At 38.4% G+C, this 13,234-nt stretch overlaps 1 protein-coding gene across 1 annotated transcript in view; it reads left to right on the top strand.

Annotated features, from left to right (window-relative positions):
• Positions 1-13,234, top strand: part of CEP135 (centrosomal protein 135) — an 80,607-nt gene that overhangs the window by 58,701 nt on the left and 8,672 nt on the right. Inside the window, exons 21-25 of the mRNA XM_017849286.1 lie at positions 1,185-1,295; positions 1,583-1,768; positions 7,377-7,586; positions 9,073-9,275; positions 10,432-10,536. Coding sequence (XP_017704775.1) covers positions 1,185-1,295; positions 1,583-1,768; positions 7,377-7,586; positions 9,073-9,275; positions 10,432-10,536 — 815 coding nt within the window. The remainder of the gene's footprint in view (positions 1-1,184; positions 1,296-1,582; positions 1,769-7,376; positions 7,587-9,072; positions 9,276-10,431; positions 10,537-13,234) is intronic.

Raw genomic sequence — 13,234 nt, 5'->3', positions numbered from 1 at the left:
CCAACATGGTGAAACCCCATCTCTACTAAAAATACAAAAATTAGCCGGGCGTGGTGGTATGCACCTGTAATCCCAGCTGCTCAGAAGGCTGAGGCAGGAGAATCACCTGAACCTGGAGGTGGAGGCTGTAGTGACCCGAGATCGTGCCACTGCACTCCAGCCTGAGCAACAGAGTGAGACTCCGTCTAAAAAAATAAAGTTGCTTAGAATGCTGCTATATATCACAGGGTGTCTAATGGGTGCAACTGATCTTCTCACCATTTTGGTCTTTGTTGCAAGAAAACCTAAGGTGAGAGCATGAAATTCTGTATGTCAGAAATCATTGTCACCCTACTGGGTGAGGACATCAGCATCACTCCCAGAGCAAAGTTTCTGTGTTTTAAAGACTCAGGATAGGTTATAATTATTTGTGCTTACTTATGTCTGCTCTGAAATATACTTGTAGTTAAATGAGTGAGTGTTTTAGAATGGCAAATACTGAAAGGTATTAGTTCTGTTTGTGCTTGTTTCCTAACAGATTATACTGAGAAAACCAGTGATTTTCCTGTTTTAAATATTTTATGTTTTTAAAAAATTGTTTTCAGTATTATTCAGCATAAAGCATATTGATGAAATATGAATTTTTTTAATGTCAGCCCCTGATCATAGCTAGCCCTTAGTGTAAATACCAGATACATGATCAGGACTATTATGGGAAATGTGTGATAAAGTTTGGTTAAAAAGTCAAGATCAGACCAGGCATGGTAGCTCACGCCTATAATCCCAGCACTTTCGGAGACCAAAGTAGGAGGATTGTTTGAGCCCAGGAGTTTGAGACCAGGCTGGACATCATAGTGAGATCTCATCTCAGAAAATTAAAAAAAAATTAGCTGGCATGGTGACATTTGCCTGTGGTCTCAGCTACTCGGAGGGCTGAAGTGGAAGGATTGCTTGAGCCCAGAAGGTCAAGGCTGCAGTGAGCTGTAATCACACCATTGCACTCCAGCCTGAGTGACAGAATGAGACTCTGTCTGAAAATTTTAAAAGATGAGATCTGCCAGGAAAATATGTGAAAATAACAGGAACAGTTTTCCTTTTGTCCTACTCTATCTTATTCTCCAATTCCAAAGGAATTATTTGAATATAAATAAAATTTATTTGGTGTTGTGTTCATTTTAGATTGTCTTTAATTTTTTTATTTGTAGGAAATCTCATTGGAATTGGAAGCAGCAGTGCAAGAAAAAGAAGAAATGAAGAGCAGAGTTCATAAATACATAACAGAGGTGTCACGATGGGAGAGCTTAATGGCTGCCAAGGTGAAAAATGCTATTTAGGTTGGATTTAAGACTGAGGGTTTTCTTTTTTTAACTTTTCATGTTGGTTTTATTCTGCCTCTACAATTAGATATTAAATATTCTAAAGTAGAGATCCTGCCTACTGCCTTTTTCTGTTTTTCCCATAGATTTTAGTGTGGTACCTGCACAGATAACTAATGCTTCCTAAATTAGAACAGAATGCTCTGTGTGTGTATGTGTTTATGAAATGGGTGTTCCAGTAAGTGACAGTTACTAATTTAGAAACAATTTTATTATGATTAAACCAGGAAAAAGAAAATCAAGATTTGTTAGATAGATTTCAGATGCTTCATAACCGTGCTGAAGACTGGGAGGTCAAAGCCCATCAAGCGGAGGGAGAAAGCAGCTCAGTTCGACTGGAACTTCTTTCTATTGACACTGAGAGGAGACATCTTCGAGAAAGAGTGGAGCTATTAGAAAAAGAAATTCAAGAGGTAATATATTTATTTGTTTTGTAAAGATGTTATTTAGTGAAACAGAAAACATTCAAAGATACTTTATTTTATTTTATTTTATTTTTTTTTTGAGACAGAGTCCCACTCTGTCACCCAGGCTGGAGTGCAATGGCACAATCTCGGCTCACTGCAACCTCCACCTCCTGGTTCAAGCGATTCTTCTGTCTCAGCCTCCTGAGTAGCTGGGATTACAGGCACACGCCACCACGTCTGGCCAATTTTTTGTATTTTTAGTAGAGACGGGGGTTTCACCATGTTGGCCAGGCTGGTCTCGAACTCCTGACCTTGAATGATCCACCCACCTCAGCCTCCCAAAGTGCTGGGATTACAGGCATGAGCCACCGCGCCTGGCCTCAAAGATACTTTATTGACCTGAGGTCATAAACATTGATAAAATCAAGTTCAGTGGTAAATTTCTGTCATTCTCTTAATTTTCATGCAAGCCCCATTACTTTTTTTTGTGGTAAAAGATACATACATCAGATTTCCCATTTTAACCATTTTTAAGTAGACAGTTCTATGGCATTAGTACATTCACAATGTTGTGTAACTGTCACCATTATTTGTCACCCTGCTTTCTGTCTCTGTGAATTTGATTACTCTAGGTACCTCATATAGTGAAATCACACAATATTTGTCCTTTTGTGACTGATTTCACTTAGCCTTATGGTTTACTTTACCTCAGGGTTCATCCGTATTATGTAGCATGTGTCAGAATTTCATCCTTTTTTAAGGCTGAGTAACATTTCATTGTATGTATGTACCACATTTTTGTTTAGCCATTCATCTGTCAATAGACATTTGATTTGGTTCCACCTTTTGGCTGTTGTGAATAATGCTGCTGTGAACATGGGTATACAAATATATCTGTTCAGGTGCTTGCTTTCAGTTCTTTTGGGTATATACCCAGAAGTGGAATTACTGAATCATATGATAATTCTGTATTTAATTTTTTGAAGAATAGCCATGTGGTTTTTCCATAGGTGCTACACCATTTTACATTTCTACCAGCAATGCATGAGGGTTCCAATTGCTCCACATCCTCACCAATACTTGTAATTTTTTAATTTTTTGTTTTATAAGAGCCATCGTAATGGGAGTGGAGCGGTATCTCGTGCTTCTGGTTTGCATTTCCATAATGGTTAGTGATGTTGAGCATCTTTTCATTTGTTTATTAACGATTTGTGTATCTTCTTTGGAGAAATGCTTATTCAAATCCTTTGTTCATTTTTTATAATCAGATTGTTTTAAATTGTTGTAGAAGTTCTTTATATATTCTGGAGATTAATACCTTAGTGTATATGTGGTTTGCAAATACTTTCTCCCATTGTGTGGGTTGCGTTTTCAATAGTTTTTGATGTACGGAAGTTTTCAATTTAAATGAAGTCCAATTTATTTTTTTTCTTTTGATGCCTATACTTGTGGTGTCATATCCAAGAAATCATTGCTAACTCCAGTGTCATAAAGCTTTTCCCCTATGGTTTCTAATAAGAGTTTTATACTTTCAGCTCATATACTCAGGTCTTTGATCCATTTTAAGTTAATTTTTACAAATGATATAAGGTAAGAGCCCACCATTATTTTTTTGCATGTAGATTTAAGTAAGATTTTGTCATAAAGACAGTCTATAAAAATCTCATAATAAAAAATGTGAGTTCAGTTAAAATATAGGGACCCAGGGTTAGATTGATATACAATAGTTGGCCATTATTATCATTTTTGTTTTGTGTAGTCTTATAATTTTTATCTTTCAGGAGAAAGTATTGACTATCTCTAGCAGATAGAATTATAGTCTCTAAAAGATATATTGAGGTACCAACCCCCAGTCTCTTATTTGGAAAAAGTGTCTTTGCAGATGGAATCAAGTTAAAATGAGGTCATGGTGGATAGGACAATGGATATTTGGACACAGGAGAGAACACCACATGAAGATGGAGGCAAAGATTAGAGTGATATGTGTAAAAGCCAAGGAATGTCAAGGACTGCCAGTAGCCATCAGAAACTAGGAGGGAGGCAAAGAACAGATTCTGCCTCAGAATCTCCAGAAGGAACCATACCTGCCAACACCTGAATTTTGGACTTCTAGCTTCCAGAATTATGAGAGAATAATTTCTATTTTTTTAGGCCACACAATTTGTGGCAGTTTGTTACAGCTGCCCTAAGAAACTAATACAGATTATGGCACCAGAAAGTGGGTTGCTGCTGCAACAAATACCTGAAAATATTAAAGTGGCTTTAGAACTGGGTAATGAGTAGAGACTGAAAGGGTTTTGAAGTGCTTGACAGAAAAAGCCCAGATTGCCTTGAAGAGATCATTGGTAGAAATGTGGACATTAAAGGCAATTGTGATGAAGACTCAGAAGAAGTGAGAGCTGTAAAGAAAACTTCTGTTATTTACAGAATACATATGTTGTCATGGATGGATTTTGCCAGAAATATGAATGTTTCCTCTGGTGATGTCTCAGACAGAGTTGAGAAAAGATGTTACTTGTTATAAAGTGACAGAGAACTTGGCTAAGTTATGGTCTACTGTTGGGAGAAAAGTAGAATTTGTAAGGGATGAACTCGGATATTTAGCTGAGAAGATTTCCAAGCAAAGTGCGGAAGAGACAGCCTGGTTTCTCCTTGTTACTTGTAGTAAAATGTGAGAGGAAAGAGAGAAATGGAGGGAGGAACTAAAAAACAAAAAAGAAACCAAGACATGAAGCCGGGCGTGGTAGCTGACACCTGTAATCCTAGTACTTTAGAAGGTCAGGGCAGGCAGATCGCTCAAGCAATCCACCTGTATCCACCAAAAAACTACACTCAGGAGTTCGAGACCAGCCTGGACAGAACCCCGTCTCTACAAAAAATACAAAAAAATTAGCTGAACGTGGTGGCACGTGACTGTAGTCCCAGCTACTTGGGGGGCTGAGCCCAGGAGGTCAAGGCTACAGTGAGCCGAGATTGTGGCACTGCACTCCAGCCTGGGTGACAAAGTGAGACCCTGTCTCAAAAAAACAAAAAGGAAAGAAACCAGAACTTGATGATTTTGGAAAATTCTTAGCCTATCCAGACAGTATGTTGTAGAGTGTGACTAGAAAACCTCTTGGTGAAGAGATTAGATATGTGACTGATGAATCCAATCAGTCATCTCAGCAGAATCACTGCCAGCTTTGACTGAAAGGAGCAGAAATGGGATGAAATGAAGGAAGGCTATTGGACTTCTGGGATCCTACTAGCAGAAAACAGACCAACAGAGCTAGTTGGCTGCAAGTTCACCTTCAAAAAAAGAACAGAATGACTCTAAGGGTAGCTCAGAGACCAGCAAGGCCACCAAGGGCAGCTCAGAGGCTGGTGGGGCTGTGGCTACCACCACAAGCCCAGACATCACAGGTTCAGATGATGGAGCTACTGTCTGTCTCCTTGGTTTCAGAGGGCAAGGCCACTGCCCCTGTGGGACACAGGGTGGGGCCACCCTGGCTGGCTCAGAGGACAGAGCACCAGATAAACAAGGCACAAATGATTATTACTAGGTTTTGAAATCTAATGGATTTGGCCTGCTTGGTTGCAGACTTACTTTGGACTAGTAACTCCTTTATTCCATTTTCTCCCTTTTACAGCGGGACTGTCTATTGTATGCCTATCCTGCCATTTTATTTTGGAAGCAGTTTACTTGTTTTCCAGTGTCATAGGTCTGTACATGGTGAATTTTGTCCCAATGTGGTCCATATTCAGAGTCTCACCCATATGTGATTCAAATGGTGCTTAGATGAGATTTTGGGTTTAGAGTTGATGCTAGAATGTTGGGATGGAGTGAATGTATTTTGTATATGGAAAGGGCATGAATTTTGGGGGACCAGAGGGTAGGAGAATTGTGTCCACCAGAAAGATACGTTGAAATCCTAACCCCTAGTATCTGTCAACATGACCTTATTTGGAAACTGGGTTTTTGCAAATATGAACAAGTTAAGATGAGGTTGTGCTGGATTAAGGCAGGCCTTAACCCAGAGAATGATGGGTGTCCTTCAAAAGTGAGGAAAATTTAGATACAGTGTGTACAGAGAAGGCTGTATGAAGATTGAGGCAGAGATTGGAGTGATATGTCTACAAGTCAGTGAACACCAGGCACTGGCAGCATCCACCAGATGCTAGGAGAGAGGCATGGGACAGATGCCCCCACAGAAGCTCTGGAAGGAGGCAGCACTGCCAACACCCACATTTTGGACTTCCAGCCTCCAGAACTGTGAAAGGATAAATTTCTGTTTTTTTTTTTAAACACCTCATTTGTGGTAGTTTGTTACAGCAGCCCTAGGGAACTAATACACTGTCTCTAAAAGTTTTTCTGTTAAGAAGAGTATAATAACTAGTTAAAGGAATGCCTTTCAACCTTCAGAAGAGTTTTTCAGCAACTATTCTCAAATAATCTTCAATTATTTTGTTCTTTATTGTTCGTGTTCTTATGTGGTATACGAAATTAGCTTTTATTAAAGTATAAGCCAATTTTACAATACAATACTACAGTATTATATTTGTTTAGGTTAGTTTTTAGTAATGCACTAAAAAATCTAAATACTTTTCTGCAATTGTTGAAGTTGATTGAATCTTCACAGCACAATATTAGATTTTCCATGTAGATTTGTGGAGTTTTTTTTTAAGAGACAGAGTCTGCACCATCGGCCAGGCTGGAGTGGAATGGCTTGACCATAGCTCACTGTAGCCTTGAACTCCTGGGCTCAGGTGATCTCCCGCCTCAGACTCCCACATAGCAAGGACTGTAGGCATGTGCCACCACACAGCTAATTTTTGTATTTTTTTGTAGACAGGTTCTCACTATGTTGCCTGGGCTGGTTTCAGATTCCTGGGTTCAAGTGATCCTCCCACCTCAACCTCCCAGAGTGTTGGGGTTGCAGACGTGAGCCACTGTACCTGGCCATTTTAATAGCCTGTTGCAATAATTTTATTTTTCAAATGCAGAATTCTTCCCAAAACCCAGAAGTAGAGTTTATATCAGTTTGTATTACTCATAATTCAAATTGTGAGAAATTTCAAATGTGGATTCTTCTTAAAAAAATGGTATCAGTATTTGAAATTTTTTTCATTATTTCAGTTATTAAAATATTAAAAACGTTACTGTACTATTACTCTAGGTTAAATTTAAATTTCTTCAGGTATGTTAGTTTTGAATTAAACCCCATTTTTGGGAATTTAGAATTTAACTGAAGACAGTGGAGGAGTGATATGTATTATGTTACTTTTTCTGAATGGCATTATATAACAGAGATAATTTTATAAAGGAAAAATTTAATGCAATTTCAAAATTCCTCATATCCACAACCCCGTGACTCAATAACTTTCTTTTTTACATCTTCCAAATATATAAATATACACATGAGGTACACAGTTACCATGATTAATAATTATACACAATTCCTTTTGTTAAGCATTAAATAGGTCATCTTTAAATAGTAGGCAGCTTCCTGAGAGTATTTTAAAATAAGCAAAAATTGACTGTCATATTTTTCTAAAGTGAGATTGTTGGCTGTACACATTCAGTTTCTTAAAATGTTTGAGTTATTTTTTTACTTGTTTCTTTTTATTTTTTCAGCACATAAATGCCCATCATGCTTATGAATCTCAGATCTCATCAATGGCAAAAGCCATGTCTCGATTAGAAGAAGAGCTGAGACATCAAGAAGATGAGAAAGCAACAGTATTAAATGACTTGTCATCTCTTAGAGAACTTTGCATTAAACTTGATTCAGGCAAAGATATTATGACCCAGCAATTGAATTCCAAAAACCTTGAGTTTGAGAGGGTAAGAAAGAGAAATTGTCTTGGCAAATTGTTTTATTGAGCCCTACTCTAATTGTTTTACTTTAGCATTCACCACACCATGCATATATTTGTTTCCTTTTAGAGTAGTTACTTTTTTTTTTTTTTGAGATGGAGTTTTGCTCTGTCGTTCAGGGTGGAGTGCAGTGGTGCGATCTCGACTCACCACAACCTCCGCCTCCTGGGTTCAACCAATTCTTCTGCCTCAGCATCCCGAGTAGCAGGGATTACAGGTATCTGCTGACACACCTGGCTAATTTTTGTATTTTTAGTAGAGATGGGGTTTCACTATGTTGGCCAGGCTGGTCTCAAACTCCCAACCTTAGGTGATCTGCCGGCCTCGGCCTCCCAAAGTTCTGGGATTATAGGCGTGAGCCACTGTGCCCGGCCTACAGTAGTTACTTTTGACTACAGGATTTTGACAACCAGATTTGACTGCTTGATTCTTTGCAAGATTTCTCAGGCAAACGTAGTGATGAAAGTGGGTGCTGTTTTGGAATAGATGGCTATTTAGGAAATTATGAATTTTCTGATTATAAATTAGGAGCATATCCTACTACATTCTTTCTCTGTTTAAAAGTAAGACTTGAGGCCAGGTACGATGGCTTATACCTGTAATCCCAACACTTTGGGAAGCCAAGTCAGGCAGATTGCTTGAGCTCCGGAGTTTGAAACCAGCCTGGGTAGCATGGCAAAATCTCGTCTCTACAAAAAATACAAAGAATTAGTCAGGCATATGGCATGTGCCTGTAGTCCCAGCTACTTGGGAGGCTGAGGCTGGGAAGGTTCACCTGAGCCCAGGATGTTGAGGCTGCAGTAAGCAGAGATTGTGCCACTGCACTCTAGCTTGGGCAACAGAATGAGACCCTGTCTCAAAAAAAAAAAAAAAAGTAAGACTTGAATGAAGGATTGAACGGTTCAGTGCTTCCAAAATAGAATATTTTCCCGATAAAATCTCAAGGTGTTTAAATCTTAATTAAACAAGTCTATTTAGCTAGAATTTGCCATTCCCAAACAGAGGCATTACTTTAAATAACCTTGTGTTTGTTTTCAAACATGGTTGTTTTCAATTTTCACTCATCTAGTAGTATCCTTATTTTCAAGTACTGAGAAGCTACAATACTGACTTGATTATGTAGTCAGAGTAAGCATATTCAACCAGAAGGATCTCATTGCCCTTATGATTTTGTCTTAATGACCCTCTCTTGACAAGGTACCATGACTGAAAACTATTTGAGGATTGGAGTAGATCCTATAGCCAAATAAGCCCATGGTAAAAATAACAAAGATTATTTTGAAAATAAAGTGTCTTTCTTATACTTAAAGAAATGGTTCATAATCTTTAACCAATACCCAAAATGAAACAAGTGATGGATGACTAGTTCCACAGAGCTATATTGTCATATACATAATTTTTTCAGAGTAAGTTTAAATTGTACTGAAGTAATCTTACTTTGTTTTTCATGTAGGTTGTAGTGGAATTAGAAAATGTAAAGTCAGAGTCAGACCTATTGAAAAAACAACTGTCAAATGAGAGACATACAGTTAAAAACCTTGAATCATTGTTGGCTACAAACAGAGATAAAGAATTTCATTCTCACTTAACCTCCCATGAAAAGGATACAGAAATCCAGCTACTTAAGGAGAAGTTAACCCTTTCTGAAAGCAAATTGTAAGTGTCTTGAGTCAATTTATGCAAAGACAATTGCTTGTGAAGGATAATTTTTTAATTTTTTTGAAGTGGAGGAAAGGATAAGAGTATAAAGGATAGGCAAAGTGCAGTGGCTCACACCTGTAATCCCAGCACTTTGGGAGGCCAAGGCGGATGGATTGCTTGGACTCAGGAGTTTGAGACCAGCCTGGGCAACATGGTGAAACCCCATCTCTACTAAAAATACAAAAAAAAAAAAAAATAGCCAGGTGTGGTGGTGCACACCTGTAGTCCCAGCTACTCAGAAGGCTGAGGTGCGAGAATCACTTGAACCCAGGAGGTAGAGGTTGCAGTGAGCCGAGATTGCACTACTGCACTCCAGCCTGGGCGACAGAGCGAGACTCTGTCTCAAACAAACAAACAAAAAGCATATGAAGGGTGTACAAAACCAAAATATTTGGCTTATATGTCTGCTGCTTTTGGAAATTTAGGAGACTTGCTCAGGAGAAACATCATGTTGGGAGGTGCAGACCTGTATATCTTCACTACAGAGGTGGTACTGTGGCAGAGTAATGAGAAGAGAAAACGTTAGGAAAGTACCTACATTTGAGGAATGGATAGAGGAGTCAGTGAAGAGAGAGTGTTCTCAGGAGAAGAAGAGGTGGCTGTGTTTTATGCTGTAGATTAGGAAAAAGGACTCTAAAAAGGCTATGAGATTTGACCCACATTACGTGTATTGATTACTTTGGGAGAGATTGATGATGTCATACTTTTACAATAGAAGGATTTAGACATATTTGTAGGAAGAGGGAAGGAAACCCAGAGTAGAGTAGGCATGGAAGAATGAGCTTTTGAAAGGTATTAAAAATATTAACATTTCTCTTTCCAAGGCAAGCGTCAAGAAAGAGCCAATGACGACACTTTACATCTTGATATTACAGTTTATGTCCCATTCAAATTTGTATCCCTATCATTGCTTTAGTGCTTAGTATGTAATAGATGTTCAGTAAATGTTTAATAAATAAATGAATGAAAAAGAAAATGTGATAAAAGCCCTACAAGTTTAGAGAATTCTTGTTGAAAGGTCTTGATCTTCTCTTTATTAATTTAAAAAACCACAGCACTTGACTTTACAAAACAGAACATTTATTTCTGGATTTTTAAATTTGTTTTTAAGAACTAGTCAAAGCCGGGAAAACACCATGCTTCGAGCTAAAGGGGCACAGTTACAAACAGATTATGATGCCCTGAAAAGGCAGATCTCAACTGAAAGATATGAACGGTAAGACAAATTTTTTAAACATTTGACAGTGTTTTTATGTGTTCTCTATTGTACTTCAGAAAGTATTTAATATGGTTTACAAATAGCAAACTTTTTAAAAAGCTAATACATAAAGTACATTTCTTTGGCAATTCTTCCTTTTAAAAAAGGCAACAAGTACTGGGGATGATAACAGCTCTACGGTAACTAAAATAGCAAGTATTACATAGCGGATGCTTTATAAATGTTTATTGAATAAAATTGTTTAATCTGAAAAATAAGGTAAAATAGCAAGTGTTGTATAAATATTTCCTATAGCATTCTGTAGGGCAAAATTAGAGCCCACAGTTATTTCAAAGAGTATAGAGAAGGAACAACAATCCCTACAAGAGCTCCGAAATGTGTGGTTCAAGTAGGTTGTTCCACATACAAATCATAATAAAGGTAATGATATTGAAGATAGTAACAGCAGTTAACAGATGTGGGCCAGACACTATATAAGTGTCTGATTAATCCCACCAACAATCTATTATTATGCCTACATAAAGGAAACTGAGATCACATAAATAGTAAATGGTAGGACCAAGAGTAAAACCAAACAGGTTTTAATTCTAAAGCCTGTACCCTTAACCTCTCCAATGTATTCCCTACAGCTTAGTAATTTTCATATTCACTCATATTTTGGTTCATTTGCTTTATGTTGAAAAATTTAATCCCCAAGTGTTACAAACCCAGAAAGAGACCTGCTTTAAATCAAAGTCTAACTTGCAAATCAATTGCCAAGTTACTTTTCTTCCATTACTCTTTCCTACTATGTTAACACCATAGACGTCTGCATTCCTGAGATTTCATTCTCAAATAGTGGCCAAATTGCTTGTTAGATCAGTTTTTGAGTTACTCTTACCTATTTACATCAAAACTTTATGGTGATTTGCTATTTGAAATATGGAGACAATGTGCTATGAAATCAATATTTATGATTTCATAAAGGACTTGTGCAATCCCAGCACTTCGGGAGGCCAAAGCAGGTGGATTTACTTGAGCCCACGAATTTGAAATCAGCGTGAGCAACATGGCAAAACACCATCTCTACAAAAAAATTTTTGAAAATTAGCTGGGGCATGATGATGGGTGCCTGTAGTCCCAGCTACTCAGGAAGCTGAAGTGGAAGGATTGATTGAGCTCAGGAGGTTGAGGCTGTAATGAGCTGTGATCTTGCCACTGCCCTCCAGCTTGGGTAACAGTGAGACCCTGTCTCAAAAAACAAACAAACCAACAAAAAATTAAGCCTTAGATAGCAGCAGAGACATGAAAGCAGGATTGATAATTTCTTGTAATTTAGAAGATCTAGTTTCTGAATGTACTAAACTGTACATATATAATGATTTCCATTTCTTAGTGATAACTTAAATTCTCTGCAAATCAGAAGTCCTAAACCAAGCTCACTATCGCCCAGGATTATAGACCTCCCCACAGTTCCTCCCCTTTTTCTTTGCCTCTAGGCCTCAATGAAACCTTGAGCCTCATGACCATGTCTTTCGTGCTCTTTACTATCCACCTACATCATACATTCTCATGGGTGCAATATTACCACCCATCCTCCAAGTGAAGAAATTGTTTCTTGGGGGTAGGGGATAGAGGTAGCAAAAAATTTGTAGGTAGTATAAGTTAGTAGAATGGTTTATGTCCCTCCAAAGGGCCACAGGACATAAGCAGTGTATTAAAATTTGATGGGGTGGAGGGATAATCTGGGGAGGAAAAAGTCTAGAAAAGTTCCTTTGGGAGAGTAGTAATGAAGAAATCTTGAGAAGCACCGAACTAATTAGAAATCTCAGACACTGAAGAGCTCAAGGCAGAAAAAGTCTAGTCCAGAGACTATAAATAGCCCACAAAGGAGATGGCAGCATAATCCCCATTCTTGGTGGGGACAGACCCAGACACAGGGAAGGCAAGCATAATAGAGAAAATAGATTCTTTCCAATCTGACTTTGGGAATTTTGAGGCAGGAAGATGGGAGAGGGCTAGCTATATGTGCAAGATGATATGGTAGGCCTGGCATGGTGGTTCATGCCTGTAATCCCAGCACTTTGGGAGGCTGAGGCAGGAGGATCACTTGAGGCCAGGAGTTCAAGACCAGCCTGAGCAACATAGTGTGACCCATATCTCTAAAAACATTTTAAAAATTAGCTGGACATGAAGGTGCACACCTATAGTCCCAGCTCCTCAGGAGGCTGAGGCAGGAGGATCGCTTGAGGCCAGGAGTTCAAGCCCAGCCTGGGCAACATAGTGTGACCCCTATCTCTATAAACATTTTTTAAATTAGCTGGGCATGAAGGTGTGCACCTGTAGTCCCAGCTCCTCAGGAGGATGAGGTGGGAGGATCACTTGAGCTTAGGAGTTTGAGGTATAATTGTACCACTGTGCTTGAGTCTGGGCAACAGAGCAAATGCTTGTCACAAAAAAAAAAAAAAAAAAGAGAAGAATGAGTAAACCTAGTTATGGGGAACATCAAAGTATAGGCAGGAGAAAAGGATCCAGTAACACAGCTAAGGAAAGATCATCTAGGTAGAAAGAGAACCAGGAAATGTAGTGTCATGAAAGCCAAGGGTGGTTACCAGAACCAAATCCCACAGAAGGGCCTAGCATGTAGGCATTTAATTTTTAAGAACACTTTAAACAGGTTTGTTATAATTTTTTAAGTATAAAGAAGAAAATTTAA

This window comes from Rhinopithecus bieti, unplaced genomic scaffold, assembly GCF_001698545.2.
Source record: "Rhinopithecus bieti isolate Rb0 unplaced genomic scaffold, ASM169854v2 scaffold_31527, whole genome shotgun sequence".
NCBI lineage: Eukaryota > Metazoa > Chordata > Mammalia > Primates > Cercopithecidae > Rhinopithecus > Rhinopithecus bieti.
Note: the sequence above shows the minus strand (reverse complement) of the source record. Positions and strands in the feature narration are given on the sequence as shown.